This window comes from Ostrinia furnacalis, unplaced genomic scaffold (genome assembly GCF_004193835.3).
Source record: "Ostrinia furnacalis isolate ACB-3 unplaced genomic scaffold, ASM419383v2 OfSCF7613, whole genome shotgun sequence".
NCBI lineage: Eukaryota > Metazoa > Arthropoda > Insecta > Lepidoptera > Crambidae > Ostrinia > Ostrinia furnacalis.
The window spans coordinates 42,198-62,403 of record NW_021137852.1 but is presented as its reverse complement, the minus strand read 5'-3'; the positions used below and the strand labels follow the sequence as shown (position 1 = coordinate 62,403).

General features: G+C 37.4%; 1 protein-coding gene across 8 annotated transcripts in view; it reads right to left on the bottom strand.

Moving 5' to 3' along the window:
• Positions 1 to 284: 284 nt before the first annotated feature.
• CAP (Cbl-associated protein) overlaps positions 285 to 20,206 on the bottom strand; it is a 39,625-nt gene continuing 19,703 nt past the window's right edge. For all 8 annotated transcript variants that reach the window (XM_028322312.1, XM_028322313.1, XM_028322311.1 and 5 more), the window contains 7 exons: positions 17,927 to 18,087; positions 8,035 to 8,289; positions 7,431 to 7,671; positions 6,104 to 6,265; positions 5,286 to 5,415; positions 4,069 to 4,214; positions 285 to 2,278 (listed from right to left, as the gene is read on the bottom strand). In XM_028322312.1, coding sequence (XP_028178113.1) covers positions 2,256 to 2,278; positions 4,069 to 4,214; positions 5,286 to 5,415; positions 6,104 to 6,265; positions 7,431 to 7,671; positions 8,035 to 8,289; positions 17,927 to 18,087 — 1,118 coding nt within the window. In that variant the 3' untranslated portion in view covers positions 285 to 2,255. The remainder of the gene's footprint in view (positions 2,279 to 4,068; positions 4,215 to 5,285; positions 5,416 to 6,103; positions 6,266 to 7,430; positions 7,672 to 8,034; positions 8,290 to 17,926; positions 18,088 to 20,206) is intronic.

Genomic DNA, 20,206 nt, shown 5'->3' with positions numbered 1-20,206 from the left:
GTTCGAAAAAAAATTGTGGCTGGAATGAAACTTAAGTTACATCTATTCTTGAGTGTAGATTGACTTAATATGGGCTTTCTAGTCACACATACGTATTCCTATCTGAAACTATTCTATTTAAAATTAGAAATTCAGGGTGTAATTTCAAACAGGTCAAGTAATAAAAGTCGTTTTAAATAGAAAGATTATTTTATTAGGTGTGATGATTTTGAACAATAGCAGTTAATGTTATCGTATGTCGAGGTGTCAACAACAAAATAAAACATTTGTGCTTCTTATTAAAAATAAATTAACAAAAGTAAATACAACAATACAATGGGTTAAAAAATAATGAAAGCTTCTGCCTACTACACAAATCAAGCTTAAAATAGGGCGAGGGGATACCTATCTCTTTGAGAAATAATAAACAACTATTACAACATTTTATACCAAGCCAATGCATGCCTAAAAATCCAACTATACCCTAATAAACAGCTACACATTGTATATAAATGTATAATGTAAGATTGTATAAATTATAGTCATCGTAATGAAATAGGGCATTGTATACAACAATGTAAAAATGTACAAAATTTGATTCATGACTAGATTACAATAAAACATTTTTGCATCTATGCGGCTTTATCTGGAAGATAACGATTTATTTAGAAAATTTCAGGGATTAGGGTAACATTAATAAACTGAATTTTACATCTAAAAAGGATAATTAAAATTTTTTGTTTGATTTCAGTTGATATGATACATATAAAATATGTTCTGGATACATTTAAGTTTAGCAATATAAATACTCAGTATCATCCAGTAATACCGCTACGGTTTTTTTGCCAGATATCTCGAGAAGCTACGATACAATGACGTCAGATTACATATCACTCATATATTTACCATCCACCTAATTTTAAATTAAGCATACAGTAATGTATTGTCAACGGTTGCCGAAATAACTCGCCCTATATACAAAATCGCATAGTCGCCTGAGTATTACAATATTACACGATTAAATAGCTATGTTAATGTGGTAACTAATACTTATACTCGGTAAACATTATCAGTTTTACTGTAGTAATGCGGAATAATAAAAAGTGCCGAAGGATTTATGCAAGAATGAGACACGGTAGCATGCTGTATAAGTAGATATAGTATGCGTAAAAATGGCAGAGAAATACACTTCTTTATAAAACTAGGATTAAATATGACTACTTCATACACTTTTTATTATTCGGTGGTAATAGCCGATCGATACAAATAGTCTAAACTTTGTTACCGTCCAATATTTCAAGTGTTAAAATTCAAAGTTTGACCTTTGCTTCAAGATATAAATCGTTAATCATAAGAATTAGTAATCCACGTGAACTACGCTCTTTTAAAATCAACTTTTAAAAGACGAGCCCTATACTCCATTCATACGTTTAAATAAATAACTATGCTAAACAATTGTACAGGTATATAAGTATTTTTATTATTTTTTATACAATTATACAACATCATAATAATTATTAACCGATAAAGATACTCTTTGGGAGGCGTAAAACAACTTTGGATTGATTATACTGACATTGGGTCTGGTTAGCTTTCGCCAAGTAAAGTTGAAGCGGTAAATGTGATTATAAATTAAATATTCGAATACACGTCCTATATAATGTGAACTTTGGGGTTACAGGTTAAAAAGTGACGATGTTAATAACACAACTGGGATTTTTTATTCTGTACACAATTCTAAAGTCATGGTATAGTTTTGGTATCATAAGGTTTACTTTAGGCCGTCTGATTCGCCTCGACTGTACAGTACAACTAATTTTGATATGAATCTGAAGTACCATACAAGTGCAGGCTGAACAAAAAGACGTTTTACGGCATGCCTGTGAAATTGAGTAGCTGACACCATTAACCAAAATCTTTGACATCAATAAATAGTTGGTCTATAGATTTAGCGAAAAAGTGACGTCATAGTTTTATGCTATACTTACTTAATTTGTGGCAGAAACACGTTTGACAGTTCATAACCACTGACCAATGGTATCAACTACCCCATTTGTGTGCGCAAGTCCCAAGTATTCTAACTGCGATTCATCGCTCCGTATTCGCTCTCAAATCGTTGTATTTGCTGCCTCGTTAGTGACGTTTGAGAGCGATATCGGAGCGATCGCGTGACGTCATGAGAGCGATCGCGTTGCGTACGCGTGACGTCATCAACGCGTGCGGCGCGCGCAGAGCGTGGCGCGGCGGAGGCGGCGCAGCAGCGACCACTCCCGCTATCAGATGCGCTCCACGTAGTTGCCTGATATAAAATTAAAAGTAAATAATTATTGATTGTTGATACCTTCGTCCTTGGAAGTATCCAAGTGGGTCTAGACAAAGTGCATGTTATAATCGCAAACCTGTCGAAAAGTGGTCGAAAAGCCTTTTTTTGTATGGAGTTTTGACGGATTTGATTTTCGATTCGATCAAAAAGTGCATTTTGTCTAAACCCAGTGGTATATACCGTATATACCTTTGGATTGTATGGATTTACTAGTATCTACCAGTGAAGCCAAAAGATCCAGTCAAGCGATCTGCGGCGGGAGCCGCCGCACGTCACGAAGCTCTAAAGTGATCCGCGGCGGCTCCCGCCGCAAATCACTTGTCCAAGTTCGGGACCTTGTCATTTAAAAAATATAGTTCTATTCCTTTCGCACGAAAGTAATAATGCTTAAATATGAATGTGATAGCAATATTTTCTAGGCACTATGGTTGCTTTTCAAACAAAATTTTTCTCAGTCTGTGTTTGAAGAAGACGCGCTCCGCGGCGCCCGTCTGGGTAGTGATAAAGATGGATGTTTTTTGTCGTTTAGATGCTTTGGAAGTGTGTTTTTCTTTATAAAAAACGTGTATAATGTGATTAACTTTGGAAATAAGTGTTAATAATATAACATTACTTTTATTTTTGAAGGTGAATCAAGTGCAATCACAAAAAGTGACAAAAATGACAAATCTTTTTCTTTCAAGTAAATTTTGTACCTAAAATATAATTTGTTAGCCTTAAAAGTTACACCACAAGATGGGGAATATTATCCAGATTCCAAAAATATGAATCGATAGTATCTAACGGTAATAATGATAAGCTATTTTAGGGAAAATGCGCATAGGTATTTTTTTCCCGCGGAAAGGGGGGGGGGGGGTCGCGGGCACTTCACGCATTAGCGCCCTCCCGGGGCGTTAGCGTTGAAAGGAGATACAGTTACTGTTTTAAAATTGAACACTCCTATTTAGCTTAACTGACATTAGGTTCTTGCTTTTTTACGCTTTAGCTAATAAAGTATCTTCCTCATTCTTACCAAACAAAATTATAAAAATTTTCAATTGTTTTTCTTAATTTTTTTGAGCAGACAAGTCTCTCTATACCGCTAAGTTTTTTAACTAATACATCCCGTCCTGGCGGCCCCTGTGGTATAGTAGCCCATGGGCCCTCTATCATTGATACGGCTGATATGGCTGTAGCTTTTGTGCAAGTAATACACTCGACAGCAAATAAATCGCACCTCGCGCGACAAGCACTTTCAAACGTATGCATCCCTACTTGCCACCAATATTGGCACCATTTAAAAGCTTAGTTCTAAACTTCATTTCATTAAAGGAAAGGTTTTTACCCCAAAAATGTGTCTTTAGAAGGATCCAGAATAACTTCTTCAAAAAATAGGTAGTTACGCTTGAGCCAACTTTTATGGCTATAAAACTGTTAAGTTGGGATTAATCGCTATCCATCTGTTAAAAAGGACACGTGAGATCATTATTTGGTTTTATAACCATAAAAATTGGTCTAATTGATCCTAGAGGTGAGCCCAAAGTGAGGTGTTTTTTCAAGTCACATTTATGGTATATATTAATCATTTATTAAGAAATTAATTATGTGTTTTTCGTTAAGGATATTTATTGGGCTTTCAAATAACACCAATATTGTTAGGGCACCATGATTGTGTCAAAAGAAAATCTTTAAAGTTCGCATCGCGGAAGGTGCGATTTATTTGATGTTGAGTGTATTTAGCTCGTTGAGTGCTCCAAAGGGGCTTCAACAAAGAATGTTTTGATTACCTGGGAAGGTGCCGAACCGGCCGGTGCGCTGGCTGGAGCCGACGTACCAGCCGTCGTCGCACTTCTCCAGCACGTACACCGTGTCGCCTTCGTTCAGCTCCAGCTCGTCGGGGTTCTGTGGCCTGTACTTGTACATGGCTCGGTACCTTTAACGAAAGATAATTTATATAAAATTATATTTTCAATCTGCCATAAAATTATTTCTAGAAATTTAATCAAAAAACTGTAATCAGAGTTTGGGTTAGAACACGATCTTCATCAGATAGTTAATCAGAAGACCGTCGTGTGGATTTCATCATTTTACAGTATTGGTGCACGATACTCGATCTCCGATATAGTAAAGTAAAGTAAAAGTAAAAAGTAAAAATGTATTTATTACTAAAAGATGTCACATTGTACAAATTATTCTGGCAGTCTCTGCACTAAGCAGGAAAGCTTTTATCGCAGCGGCCAATACGAACAATTACCTTATAAATAATTACATCGGTCTTATGATGCATCATTCGAAATTTTTAAAGTGAAACACGGGTTATTCTTTCAGACTGATATTCCAGTGGCGGGCTTACACATTCGCCTTTCATTCCAGTGGCTCCCTCTAAAATCTTCCGCCATGGCTCGGGTCTAGTGGCTACCAGGGTAACACTGGTATATTCCACAATATGTCTCACTTATCCCTAACTACTTATCCCTAGTTCACCTGCAGCTTATCGTGTATTTTTATGTCATGTACAGTCACGGAATGAAAAGGTTCGTCAGTTTTCAAATTGATTCCTGCAACGAATCGCGAGCACATACCTATTACCTTTTGAAACTATGTTACAGAATAATCTCGAGTTAGAGAAAATAATCTTTAACTGTTCCTTTGTAAAGTTCAAAATTATTCAGATCGAAGTTGTTTGTCGATTTATCTTGTCAAGAAGATTATTATGATTGATAAACTAAAACCTTCTTGTTGGTTCAACCTGCCAGTATTATTTCTATAAAAAAAAACTACATTTTGTAACATTGCACTGATGGGATAGAAAAATAAACAAGCAAAACCTTGATCGTTAGCAAACGTCATATTTATTGAAATGTTAGCAGCACTGTTTCTTGCACTGTTATGTTGGCAGGTTTGACTCTTACAGTACCTAGTGCAAGCGAAAACCGACACTAAGGTGACGAACCTTTTCATTCCGCGACTGTACTTGTGACTTGTATATTTAATGTTCACTTACGGAACGGCCTCAGCATTGGTGTCGACATACAGCGGCTCGGTGTTGTTGAGGTCTACGCCAGCGCCAGTTGGCGGTCCGTAGCCGCGCTCCGCTGGCGTCAGCGTCGCTTGCGCAGGCTTCGCTGCGTAACCTGGAGAAACAATCAACATTAGACATTATTTCGGTTGCAAAAGGTTCAAAATGGAAATATTATAATTCAAGATTAAGCGAACCACAATCTTCTTTACTACGTAACCTGGAGAAATAGTCAACATGTAGGCCTTATTTCGGTTGCAAAAGGTTCAAAATGGAAATATTATAATTCAAGATTAAGCGAACCACCATCTTCTTTGCTACGTAACCTGGATAAAGAGTCGACATGAAAACTTTATTCTAGTAGCTAATGGATTGAAAAGGTAGAGCTGACATGAATGGCAATGGCTGTGTGGTAGAAGGCGCATAGCCCAGGGCGGGAAAATTTGGCTGCGATATGTAGCTGTGGGTATCCATACTTATTTTCACTGTCTAATTAAGTCCCACGCCACCAGGTCCACCAGTGGCTGTATTATCAATTATGCTATGCTATAACTGACCTGGCAGTTGCTGTATTATGCTATGATAACTGATCTGGCAGTAGCCGTGTGGTAGAAGAAGGCGCGTAGCCCAGGGCGGGATAATTTGGCTGCAGTTTGTAGTTATGAGCACCCGTACTCCTCTTGGCCACTAGTGGCTAATCATAATAGTGATATAACTGTGTTATGTGGGCACCCATGCTCCTCTTTGCTGACTCATTAAGTTTCATGGGCCACCAATGATTCTATCATCGTACTATAACTAACCTGGCAGGGGCTGTGTGGCGGGAGGTGCATTGCCTAGGGCAGGGTTATTGGGCTGTGGCATGTAGCTGTGGGCACCCATGCTCCTCTTAGCTGTCCCGTTGAGAAGCCCATGGGCTGCTGGGGACGCCACCGGCTTATCAGTGTTCAAGGTTGGGTGAGGTTCTGAAATTAGTTTTCATTTTGGTTATGAATGACGATTTGGTGTGGTTCGAAATCGAAGAACTTATCCATACGGGGATACTTTCAGGACCATGTAAGGTGTTCGACTTAAAACAATTAATTTTATAATAATTAATTGATATTACATAATTACGTATTTTAAAATACATGAGTGTGATAACATTGGCAATCACCAATTAAGTAGGTACTTACTGTTATTAATCAAAAATAGAGAAAGTTTTAATTTCAATCATTCATTAATTATCTAAATAATGTACCTATTTAACACATAATACAATAATTACAAATAATAACTTCCTGCTACCTAATTCAATCGAAGTTTATTCCATGTACCTTTTCGTTATTGAGTTTAAACAATAAATTATTTGTAATCATCGAATTGGCATCCAATGTTGTTAATTTTAAGACTTGTAAATGTTTTTGAGAAACGAAATGTCTCGATACTTAGCATTTTCACTCTTGTAACGAGCTAGTAATTTTAATGTTATAATGTCATTAACGGAGTTTTATTTATTGCATCGTCGTCCGTCACTAAATATAAATTTTCACGAATTATTAGTAAGCACGGAAATGTCCTACTATCGTTAAACGCGATAAAGTTACGAGTATGTAAGACATGAGAACAACAACATTTAACTATGTAGTTTGATTTGTGTTTAAATTATAATATACGAGTACGTTAGGTACATTTTCTTAAACTGATGAACCATTTTAGCGCCGCAGTAAGTTTCGGGCTTGATTTTAATGAGATACTACGAGTACAAGTGAGTTTTCTTTCTTTACCATTTGCAGTTAATTTTTGACTAGAATAAATACTCGTATGTATAACAATACTTAAGTAGGTACTGCTTTTTAAATTGATACAGAAACTTTAATGAGTTATACTCATAATGAAAAAAAAAAGAAACCAAAACCCAACTGCATAAAAATGAACTGAAAAGATAGAAACAAGACAAAGCGTTCACAAATGCAGTAGGAGGCATCAATGACTATTTTTTTTTGTTGGTAACACCAACCAAGTGTTTAGTCGGTTAAAAACATAGAAAAAATTACCAAAAACAAAGCGCAAATCGCAGTCATTTCCTTTCCATACTTCGATAGTCAATTGCTATTTAACAGCCTATGAATAAAAGAAATATAAACTTACCCGGTTTACTTTGACTGGGTTCCTGCAGGATAGTCACGTAGCTATCCGGGAAGATGCCAGTTTTGGTGCCGTTCCTGCCCTCCCACCAGTTCTGGTCGATTCGCCTCGTGAGGACCACCACCTCCCCCTTCTTCAGAGGCAGTTCAAGGTTGGTTTGCGCCGTGAAGTCGAATTTCGCGCGCGCTCTCCCTTCGATCACTGCCGGCTTTTTGGGAGAATGGGCCACTTCGCCTTTCATTATCTGAAGATGAAAGAAATAGTTTTTAAATAATAAATCATCGAACTCTACACGCTACTTTTTTCTAGCCTCTTTTTGTAAATTAAATACTGTTTCATTCGAATAACATAAAATTTAATTTTAAGGCAAATATGGTGGAGATCCACAAATCATGCTCTCCCATTATTTATCCCATTGCCGGTTGGTCTCTACTACTTTTGGCGAGACGTTGTGTCTTGTTCGATACTATCCTTACTAAACATTTTACGTAAATAAAATGTTGCAGAAATGCAACGGGTGTGATCATTGCTTGCTTTACATCACTATGATTTACCTACTTTTTGTCTTACGTGATAGCTCTATTAAAATACAAAACAAACAACATACCTCAACATAATTGTACGGGAACAGCCCTATTCTCCCATGGATCTCTCCCTCGTACCAGTTCGCGTCGATCTGTCTCCTGACGTGGATCAGGTCTCCTTTCCTGAAGCTGAGCTCCCTGGCCGTCTGCCCGTTGAAGGCATACAGCGCTCGAGCAACTACTCTCTCTGCCTCGTCATACCGGTTGAGGGGTAGGATGTTCTTTTGGGATGGCGTGAAGTTGTCCTGATGCCGCCTGTTCTGCATGTCTTGTAGTTCCTGTGACGTCATTATTGTTATGTTTTATAATTTTAAAATAATATTTTGTTATCTCGTGATATGGAAGCAAGTTATTATAATACATAGCTAGCTCAAAATTTAGAATTTGGAAAATCTGTAACGCAAACGATCCGGCACATTCCTGTAGAAATTAGTCGTTTAAAAGTTAGAATTCATTATTGGTTACGAATAAATTAATGATACATTTTTGAGTGATGGTTTGTCCGATGATTCAGAGCTAAATAAATGTTTGTTAATAGCATGAAGTTGTGATTGTAGAGTGTAATAAAATCAATATTAATCTTAATGATTACAATCACGCAACAAACACACGACTCTCAAAGATCACCTTCATTGATGCATCAAACGCTTCTATATCTGCGGGGTGTATTTCATTTTCCTGTAATTTTTAACAATGATCATGTAATTTGATATTTAATTTCCTTTGTTTTTAGACGCGAATTGGACAATTATACACACATATCGGCATTCGCACGCGTCAATTGAATGGTAAATACTTGTTGCATAAGAAAATAATGGTTACTTTCACATTCTATGTATCTATTCATTGATTATTCAATTGTAGTCTATGGTTTCGCTTCACGATATTCACGCACTAACACAATACTATCATGATCTTTCTCGCGCACGCGCGATCCGTTTGGTCCAACGTTCTGTTTTGTTATGCCTCACGCACATAGGACTATTGGACAACCATATCCACACTTCCCTCATTAGATCCGCAGCTTTACAGTCCAATATTTAAGGTCACATTTACAGTAACAGCAATCTGTGGCCACAGCAAAGGAAGTAAGCAATACGCTGGTCATTTTGCTAACGGACTTTTGTATTTGTTATTCACGATTCACGAGGTATGCGCGAGAGCAAGGTCGACAGTTTCCGCATTTTTAATCTCGCCCATAACGTGTTTCACAAGTTTTGACCATTGTATTTTAAAATGTTGAACATCATTCCAGTTTGGCGAATATTTTTAAAGATTTAATTTATTTAATCATGTTTTAATGCGCAATGTTGTTCGTCTGCAAAATGTCTTCATTCACAGCGTCACTGTTACGCTCTCCAATTTTAATTATATTTATGCTTCAGAAAACTTTAACACTTTTCCCTTTTAAATCTTATTTAAGTACTATCTCATAAACAACACTGGCAAAAAGACTCACTCAACTACAAGACATGTAACGACACTATGAAATTAAAACAGTAAAAGCGGTATAACTCGTATCTAGCGGATGAAAATATAAGTGTTAGAAATCGTTGCGGTTTGTGGAAGGGCCGGTAATCGCGACGTGTTTACCGACGGATAATCAGCAGGCAATTTCACCGCACACAGTGAAAACGTTGAAGAGAAAATGTCTATCTCCGTGGAAACATGTGGCACGTAAGTACGTATGTAAGTATGCAAACACGCGTCCGCTTGCAGTGCGCTACTGTGTCGCGGGCGTGACATTTAGATATCGCTCGTAGCTGAGCTAATTTACATAAATTTGTACATTAAGCTACGAAAAACCATTCAAATACAGCTCAAGGTTTTCGACAACATTAAAAGACAATCAATATGTAAACTACTAAGTATACATACAATGTTGTTTCGTTCGCATCACAACCGTCTTATACATGAATGGTAGCTCTAGCGACGAAAACACAAAATGTAAACGAACTGTAGTAAATACCGCGATGTTCGAATAACTTGCCGAAATAGCCAATTTGCTCACACACAATGTTACGTGACAGACTGTCGTGCGCGCGTTTTATGTAAATACTACCGGAGCGTTTGTGGAAACGAGAATGGAAATAAACTTAACCGATGTCGATGACGGGCAGAGAAACCGCAGCAAGATAGAGTTACTGTGACGTTTCTACACCAAACCTCAAGTTAAGAGCCATTTCACAAAAAAGTTCCGCGCGAATTTAGGTACAAACTGTCAACGCAACGTAAAAAGAGTAAAAAGAACGCCGAAATGGACAAAAAAATCTTGAGCCGTGATTAAGACTTGATATAAGTTATTAATATTAAGGTAGAATAAGTAAATATTAAAACTTGATAAATTAATTTAAAATTTTAATAGAGTTTATGTAATCTTTCAAAAATTTTTATATTTCGATTAATAATAATGAAACACGAATAGGTATAATATGTAAAATATATATTAAGTACAAAATAAAGACAGTCACATAGTGAAAAAAAAATGCCCTCTTACAGCTCTATCATCCGACCCTGGATATCATTTAGGGACGAAGTATTCGTCAAGGCGAATCACACAAGCCCAAACTGTTCTGTTGTGTCTGTGTTCAACTATCACTCGGGTCGGACGTTCCTATCGCAAAACCGTTGGTTCACTCAGTTCCGATACGACTCTAGTGCTGTGTGTAATTATTCTCGTGAATACACTGAGTTTATTAATTTCTACGAGTGGATTTCATTTTGCCTGAGACCTACGCCATGAACCCTGAACAAGAAGACCCTGTCGCCAGCGACAGCGACACTTATCCATCTCTAGCGTTTACCAGAATTGTGCGCATACTCTGGAGCATGCTACATACAACTGGCCGTCGGAGAAGCATAGATTTCCCTTAAGTCTACTCCCGCTACCATATGGCACTCCGCTAAAACTCGTGAGGGCGCCAACACTTGCTTTTGTATCGAAAATTAGTATGAGCAGCGCACGTGGTTGCCCGTTGTAGGCTCCACCACGCTATTTTAAACAGTGGCCCCTAAGCATGAGATGGGAAACTGCACTCTCTTGAATTCTCTTTAATTTGATGGTATTAGGGGAATCCTAGGAACGAATACAGACTTTACAATGGAATCTCCTCATCAATGTTGAGACATTGCGAGTTGCAATGTTACGTTTTCTTGCAATCTGACCTTGATTTTTCAAACACGTGTCAAAATAAAAAAATAATTTAAATCAAAAGCTCTAAGGAATATTTAATTGACATCAATTTCAAAGCAAGCACAGATCACAGAAACTTAAGGGAGATGTGACAAGAGCCGCCCCCTTGAGCCTTGAGCCGGTGTCGCAACAATATGCCCAAAAACAGAACATATTGCTTGTGAAAGCAATGATGACAGCAGCGACGTCATAATGTAAACAGTTTACATTGCTTGCATAGTACTAAAGATTATTCGAACGTTAAATACTAATACCAGAGTGTATAATGAACACATATTTTGATTTCTTTGTGTGTGTGAATTTCTACTGCGACACTGAGTTTCGAACTCAGCGCAATACTTAGCTAGCATCTCTCTCTATGGAAGCAAGTTATCTCCAAAATAACATTCTACACCTTTTTAACCTAGTCAGGTAATAATTTTATTAAAATACGAAGCACTTCATCTATTAATAGGATATAAAATATATTTTAGAAGTTAATAAATTAATTATGCATAAAATATAAATGTTACGGTAAATATGATAAATGTGAAAATTATGAATAATCGCCGGTTATTATGAATAATTACCTCATGATTTGGTAAATGTGATTAATATGAGATCATTTATGTGTGTATAAATCTGAAAAGGGCCACCCCCGCCGCTCCTTTCGGTTTTTTTTTCTCTAAGAGATAACTTGGTATTGTCATTCTCACTAAAATGTCTCTGGGGTGGTGGCGTAGTGAGGCGGGTCGTTACATTCCCTCTAATATGGTCGAGTGAAGCGATGGCTGGTTCACTCGTCATGTCTGTGAACAGGCGCTGCTTTCGGGGACTGGTCAATCCAAGTTATTCCAATTTATGTATGCGAGTCATTTCTACTAGTATTTAGGTATGTAATCTGTAAGTCTAGATATTAGCACGTCACTACCTTGTTTAATATACCACGAAATTTTGTATACCCATTATAAGATACACTATACAAGAATGCATGGTAAATTCAGTGAACTGCTCCTGAATCGGATGTACCTACTACTGCTATTTCTATTTATTTATATTAACCGGCAGACAGTGGTGACTGAGTTTGTTGCGGCGCTTCTTCTCAGCACTTGCCAAATGTTGGTCTCGAAGCGCTGGTAGGGCAAAAAGATTATGAGACATGTAGAGGCTCCTTAAGAGCAAAATGACGATTTGTAAGAACTATTTATTAGTCTAAACAAATAAAGAAATTTTGACTTTGACTTTGACCTTAACTTGTTTTTCACTTTAAATCAAAACAATGTTTTATAGGCATTATGGGAAAGTAACGTAACGCAAAAAACAGTCCAAACTCACTATGCCAAATTATATTCATAAATGATATCAAAACGTTCAAAATGTGAGGCTGTACATGACCGCTGTACACGAGCCGGTGTTCTCTTTTATGATATTTGTTAGTATTAAGATTACATGATAAAATAATCACTGATAAATGTGATTAATTTATCACTTTTACCTCGCCTGTCGGTAATTATTCATAATAACCAGCGATTATTCATAATTTTCAATTTTACATACTTACATACTTTTTTTAATAATTTATTTATTAAAATAAATACATACATAATTAATATACATAGTTACACCCAGACCCGTCCAAAAAATTCATCCTTTCAGTTTCTGCTCGGCCGGGAATCGAACCCGGGAGCTCTCGGCATATTAGTCCGTTTCGAACCACTACACCAAACGGCCGACTTGAAACAGGGACCTCTCGGCATAGTATCAAATGTATTTGGTCGCCGTATAAATCACCGTTTCACGACACTAACGCACGTAAACGTCATGGCGGGAAAAGCGACACAGGTCCTGCCTTGACGGGCGCTCGCGCCATACTAATCGATATCGGCTTGCGTATTGTAATTTATACTGATATTCACATCAATATTTTGACAAAGTGGTTACTAATATTTAAACAATAACTGTAGAAATCTATTCTACAATGCATATTCTTTATTTTGGGACACTTTTATTGCAGTTATTGCTGTGTTTTTAAACCAAAAACCACGATCAAAATGTGACGTTAATCTTCAAATTTGCCAAATTATTTTTAAATTTTACTCAATAATGGTAGTGAAATTCAAGAATCCATTTCATTAATGGACAACAAGAATATATGTCCGATGATTACTATATATTTGTAAGCTTATTATATGAGCATAAATAATAGATACAGGACTTTGAAATTGAGTCTGCGGCAATTTTTCCGTAAAATGGTTGTGGGAGATGGGGCACTGAGAATTAAGCAAAAGAGTTTTAGTAAATCCGTTTCATTAATGGTCAACACTAAGGATTGACCTATCTTTCGCAGTTATTCAATAATATCTGGGTGTTGCTTAAGATAGTAATTCATGCTTCCAAAATCTTAGAAATTCGCACGAAAATGTAAAATGGCTCTTAAGCTCCTTAGACGAATTCGATACTTAGTAACGAGCGCCATGCGAAACTTCACCATTGCGTTACGATTATCCACAATTTTGTAATCGCGTTGCAGAATAATAACGTGCATTTTCAGACTATTGTAGCTAATGAAGCATGGCTATCGCAATTTAGTTCCCGATACAAATACAATAGATGGATCGTGGGATAATTATTGTTGTGATATCGACCAAACTGCAGTCGCGTGCGGCAACTGTTTACGAGTAAGTGGATTAAACAATCGTCGGTCGAGCCTTGACTGACGCGCTAATCGCATTCGATTCTGCGTTCGTGTTCCAATAAATCGATAGCTACTCACAATGTGTTACGAATCGATCTCCGCCGATTCGCTGGTTTAAGGAGAAAATTGTTCAGGCATGGAAAAGACGGTGGAAAGTGATTTCTCGTACTTTAATAATTATCGAGAGTTCTGTTTTTATCGTTTGATTCTCGATTTAATTGTTCGAGTGACTGTTAATGTAACACTGCGATTATGATCATGATCGATTGAGATAGATACTAAATATTGAAACATAAACGCACTCGGATATATTTCAATTATTTTTTTATCAAATGACATCTAGAGGTTGTATAAAATAATTCAATAACAAAATAATGATCGTGCTTGTTTTAACGAGGGTCAAAGTTTATCGTTGCAATATGATTGATTCCTTTGATGTTACCTACAAGGCTAATACAGTTCGAAGTAAACGGTATCTTAAAAACCTTAACGAATGGGTAACTTACGCCTTCAACACTAGTATTTATCATCAATTACAGAAAGCATAATTTTCGCGCGCCAATAGGATTAAAATGAGTTTCATATCTCTTACATGAGAACTTTATTCCCCATACAAATAAGACTCGTGTTTATAAGAAAAGGGAGGTACCTATATTTAGTTCTATACCAAAATTGACTGTGTGCTTTAGGAGTGAAAATCTGGCAGAATTATCCCCGTTGTAGTCACACTAGTCACATAAAAACAACTACCCATTTGTTTGTGTTATGTCAAAAAGGAAGCATATCCTTCTGCTAGGTTCCATTAGCTCTACAATTATACCAACATTGTTTGTGTGGATTAGGAGTAAACGTCAGACATAATTATTAGGGTGTCCCGTCGTTGTATGGGAAAAATTTTTTTTTGAGCTACGGTTACGCAAGAGGTGTCAAAAGTTGCGTTTTGAAAGATAGATTACGATTAGCATTAAATTTAATGAGATATCTGTCATCTTGAGGCCTCTACCTGTCCTTAAAAAAAATTTAAATTGCTATTTTAGGGGTTCCTAACAAAAACTATTTATAATACAAAAATAGCGTTTTTATGAAATTTGAGGGTACACAATGAGTCACATCAAGGTTTAAAATAGTTTAAAAACCAATAAATCCATAAATACTTTCAAAACAGAATTGGCTTTTTGACCAGAATTAGGCATTTACGCGCGCGATTTTAATGTATTCCTAATTAATCCATGGGTCAGCCAAGATATCGATTTAATTTGAGGATACTCAATTCCCTTCTCACAGCAGGTCAATAAATTTATTACGCTATTATAANGCTATCATGGCTTTGAGGCGATTTATAGCTAGAAGAGGTACCCCCTCGCTCATCTACTCCGATAATGGGACTGCTTTTGTTGGAACTAACAACAAGCTAACAGAAATATACGACTTCGCTGCTAGCAATAAAATCGTATGGAAGTTTATACCACCAATAACTCCATCGATGGGAGGAGCGTGGGAACGGCTGGTGAGGTCCGTCAAGACTGCGCTATCGGTAACCCTAAAAGAACGATCACCCCGCGAGGAGACGCTGCACACGCTTTTACTGGAAGCAGAAGCGTTGGTCAATTCGCGTCCACTTACTCATGTTCCCGTGGCGCCGCACGAAGATCAGGCCCTAACACCATTCCATTTCCTTATTGGAACAGCCACGAATGAACCAGTCCTGCGTCCTGTTTCAGACACAGACCTTTGGGGACGCACCCAGTGGAAGAAAGGGTTAAGGTTAGCTGACCATTTCTGGAAGCGATGGGTTGATGAGTACCTTCCAACACTCGTACCAAGGCGCAGCATACCCCCGCAGCCAAAGGTTCAGCTGAAAGTTGGCGACCTTGTCCTAATTGGTGATGGAGCTCTTCCTAGAGGAACCTGGCCCCGAGGCAGAGTGACCGCCGTGTGGCCTGGATCAAGGGGAGTCGTCAGATGCGCTGACGTTGCCACGAAAGGAGGCACATTACGTCGCCCCGTCAGGAAGCTGGTGCTGCTGCCGACTGTCGCCTGACTGCTTTATGGTTGCTTCACACCGCGGGGCGCCATGTTGGCGACAGACCTTTTTTATATGCGTTTTTTGTATTTTTTCTTTTGGAATGTTTTTTATATTTTGACGCTTTGTTTTTTTACTTTTTTACTTCAGTTGTTCATTAAACACCATTAGTCAAAGACGTGTTTCAATATAGTAAAAAGTGAACATCTCCAAATCAATTAAATATATTATATAGGTATAGTAACGGGCACACCCGGTGCCCAACAATTATTATAGGTAACCTGGTTTAAATAAATTAAATGAAAACATCAATCGAGCTAGTAGGATTTATTTTATTATTCATCAATAATCAAATTCAGAACTTGAATATTCAACTACAATGTCTGCTCATGAACGCATCAAACTCGGTACTTCTTTCACAATTCCATAAAATTCAACACTTAGAAAGTGACAAAAAACTTTAAAATAGGTAGTTGAAACAAACCACAGCTAATTTTCATAATGGACTGTACTATACGTACTATACGATAAACATGTCAGTCAATTTGACAACCTTTGTCGGAAACATTATTTAATGAAAATATTATCCGAACCCTTAGTATTTCTCTTCGACAAATACTTTAACACATTGTGAACCATTTTTCTTTCACGACGTCAAAAAGATTTTAGCAATTTAATTCACAAAATCAATTGCACACATTTAAAATGAAGTTTGTTTACACTTTGACAGCAATAGACTGACATGCAAGGTGACAAGTCAATGAAGTTTTCAGTTACTGTTGCCATTAAAAGAAATTAGTACCATTAGTTTTCCGCAACATGGCGAGGGTTTTTATGTTCCTGGTCGGGCTATAGTTTGGTTATACCTTTCTTTCTATCACATACTCGTAATATGAATCTAAATATTATGTATAATGTTATTGCTGGCCCGATTTAATTTGTTTTTTTTTTCATTCCATTTTCGAATTCTAGGAACAAAAGAAAACAGTTCAATTTAGGCAGTGTTCAGATAGTCGCAATCAAGGGCAACCTACCTTAAAACCGAATCGATTATCCGAACGCATACCGATTATTATTCCGTTATTATTAAATAATAGGGCCTTAATGAGGGTGAATGCGTGTGGTATACCGTTTTTTGCAAACGGGAAGCTTTTGAGGTCTTTATTATTATATTTTTATAACAACTCAATTAGGAAGGCGCCGCGCCGCCCAAGTCGATTGATTTAATATAATTTCCGTCCCTCAAAACGCGATTTCGATGGACTCAGGCAAAAAATCAACCACTTATAAGATAACTATGAAGCGTGCTTTAATCGTCTGTCGATAATGTTGTTATTGTAAAATAATAACAAGCAGAGGTTTTAAAACGGGACTATTTCCAAAAAACCAAAAATTGTCGACAATTACAGCAAAAATTTACCAAGTGTTATACCATTTTGGAATCCTTACTAAATGCGCCAAATTATGACGTCACTTGCCACACTCGCGTAGTACATTTTTTTTTCAGTACAGTCAGTTTAAACTAGGCAAAATTTTTATTTTGAATTTTTTTTTGGTAATAATGTATTTTTTTCATCCAAGCTGGAGCAGCTGGTTTTGTAATTTTGATAACAATTTAGAGAAGCATTATTCAGGGTTACATAACAAAAAAAAAAATTGGAAAAAGTGAAGATTTGTGGCAACACGAGCAAAAGGACCGTCACCTGGAGTAGAATTTTTTGTTTTTTTTTTTTTAAATGCCTATTATTTTTAAAATATGCCACATAGATTTTTTTTTATATTTTTCTGATAACCAGCACAACTTGCCTCAACACCCAGTTCCGGCTTGACGTTACATTACGGGACACCCTGTATATTCACTTTCAGGATCCCTGTTAAATCCGTTGTAGATTAACCTCTTACTAATAAAACTTACACGCTCGTTGAACAGTGTTTTAAAGTGACTTTTAGTATGGAAGGAAATGTCATGTTCAACAACTGTGTAACCTTTTATTAGTAAGGAGGTGACTTAAAAGATCAGCTTACCTGTAAGTACTTGTTCCTCCTCTGTTCCCTGTAGAGTTTCTTCATGTGTTCCGCCTGCTGGCGGGCCAGCTCCCGCTCCGGCACCAAGGGGAGCGGGTCGTGACGCACCGGGCATCGGTAGTGGATGTTCACGTCGCTTTCCAGGTAACGCCGGGGGGATTCTGGAGTTAATTAAATAAGTTGACTTAGAGGCGAGAACTAGGCCACTAGGTGGACCGATGATCTAATGAAAGTCGCGGTAAGTGCCTGGATGCGGGCGGCGCAGGACCGGTCTTTGTGAAAAACCTTGGGGGAGGCGTTTGTCCAGAAGTGGACGTTTTTCGGCTGAAACGACGACGGCGTAGGCGAGAACAGCCCAACGGTTTCGGTGATTAGCGGGGTTGATGTCATAACATACTCCGAAAAGGGATCAACACCTTATCACTTTTCGCGAGCTAACCGCACGGCGAGGCGAGGCGTGTACGTACGGTGCGGATAAATGTGCGTTTCAGTATGGAGTTTCATACAAAGAATACTGATCGGTGACCGCCTCGAGTTGATACCGTTACGATCCCTTTCCGGGCTAATAAGTGTTTCGATTCTGTGGATTGCAGAAAAATTGTGGGGAACCTAACACCTGACAAGAACGTAATTTAGTTTAGTTAGTTTAGGGACAATAGTTTCGGTTTCGGCGACAGAGTACCGATTGGGGTTAATATGTAGTTGAGTAGTTACGATAAAGAATTAATGTTGAGTAAACACTAACAAGTCTTGAACTTATCTTAAACACTGTAAAAATATACACGATTCACCTACATTCTCACAATATGCAGGCAGGTAGGTATCGATAATGTGAGAGTGTACGAGAACAGTATTTTTTCCCAACAAAATAATATTACATCATATAGGTAAATTAGAGCAGATAGTTTATTACGGCATCATAAAGTTACGAATATATTACACAAAGTCATGTTAATACTATTAAGCGTTATGTAGGCACGCTTAGACACGTTTATCTATGTTAAACTCTTCCGGAGTACACAATTACCATATCAGTCTACAATTAAATGTGTATCTCAGCACTTTTCCATACACGTAATGTACATAATACGCTAATTGCTTTCAAACTTTCACGGCGTATTAAGTATTTAATTACGTGTTTCGTATTAGGCGAGAATACAGTTTTGTACATTTAGAGAGGCGAAAGTGGTAGGTACGGCGGAGTAAACGATGGCACTCTCGATGGAAAATGTATCTACTGTTAAGGCGTCATCAGATTAGATCGAACGATCGTGATAAGATCACTGAGCAACTTGTTCGCCATTAGAGAAAACATCTGTCGCTCAAGCTTCAGCTGAGGATAAAATAACGTTGCTTAGAATAAGCTGCTTTGAGTGGAACATGTCTTATCAGCCAATCAGAGGTTTATCATTTTGCTAATGTTGTTAATATTTGTCGTTGAGTTAATCGATGTCTCTATTAATGTTTATCCAGCATACTAAAAGTTTGGTAATACATTTCTTGAAAATTTTTCTTAATTGTTATATTTTTCATAATACTCGTACATAGCACTTTCCAAATGAGTCAAAAATACGCTTCGCCCGGTAAGAATACAAACAGAAAGTTTCAAAAATAAAATCGGTCCACAGGTAGCAAAACAAACCTCAATTGATAAAGTGATCAATTACGTTATGATAACAAATAAATATTCATATCAACGCAAAACAGTCGCAAATGTAAACGTAATCGAAAAATAGAGCGCTGAACTCTTAAATCAGTCAGTTATAGTTCGATTGACTACCTATCAAAGCTCGTTACGATCAGATAAATCTGTCCGCACCTTTACCTCATGGGATGCGGTAACAGTGGCCATCGGCAATATTCGATTATGTGATGGGTCGTAACTTCGTCTCGGCGCAACCGGTCCGCGCATTATTTGCCGGAAGTGTTACGTGTGCCATAAGAGTTTGTTAAGCGTTTATTTGGATTTGATGCGCTTTAGGAAGTTGGTTAAACGTGCGTCTGCCCATTTCAATAGTTAATTTCTTCTGATTATTTCCTTCCGGACTACGGCAGTTCAACTTTTCCCCGAGACTAAATTATGCCCAGTTTTTTTTATCTGCAGATAACTCTATATTTATTGATTATTTATAATAAATATATTTTCAGTTGGCCTTAGTGTTTGCTGATATTTAATCATCAGTAACAAAATGAGTAAAGTCAATTAAGAATCAAGAGCTGCTCCATAACCTTCACTGTGAGTTTTTACTGGCGGTTAAGCAGCAGATTAATAAAAACATT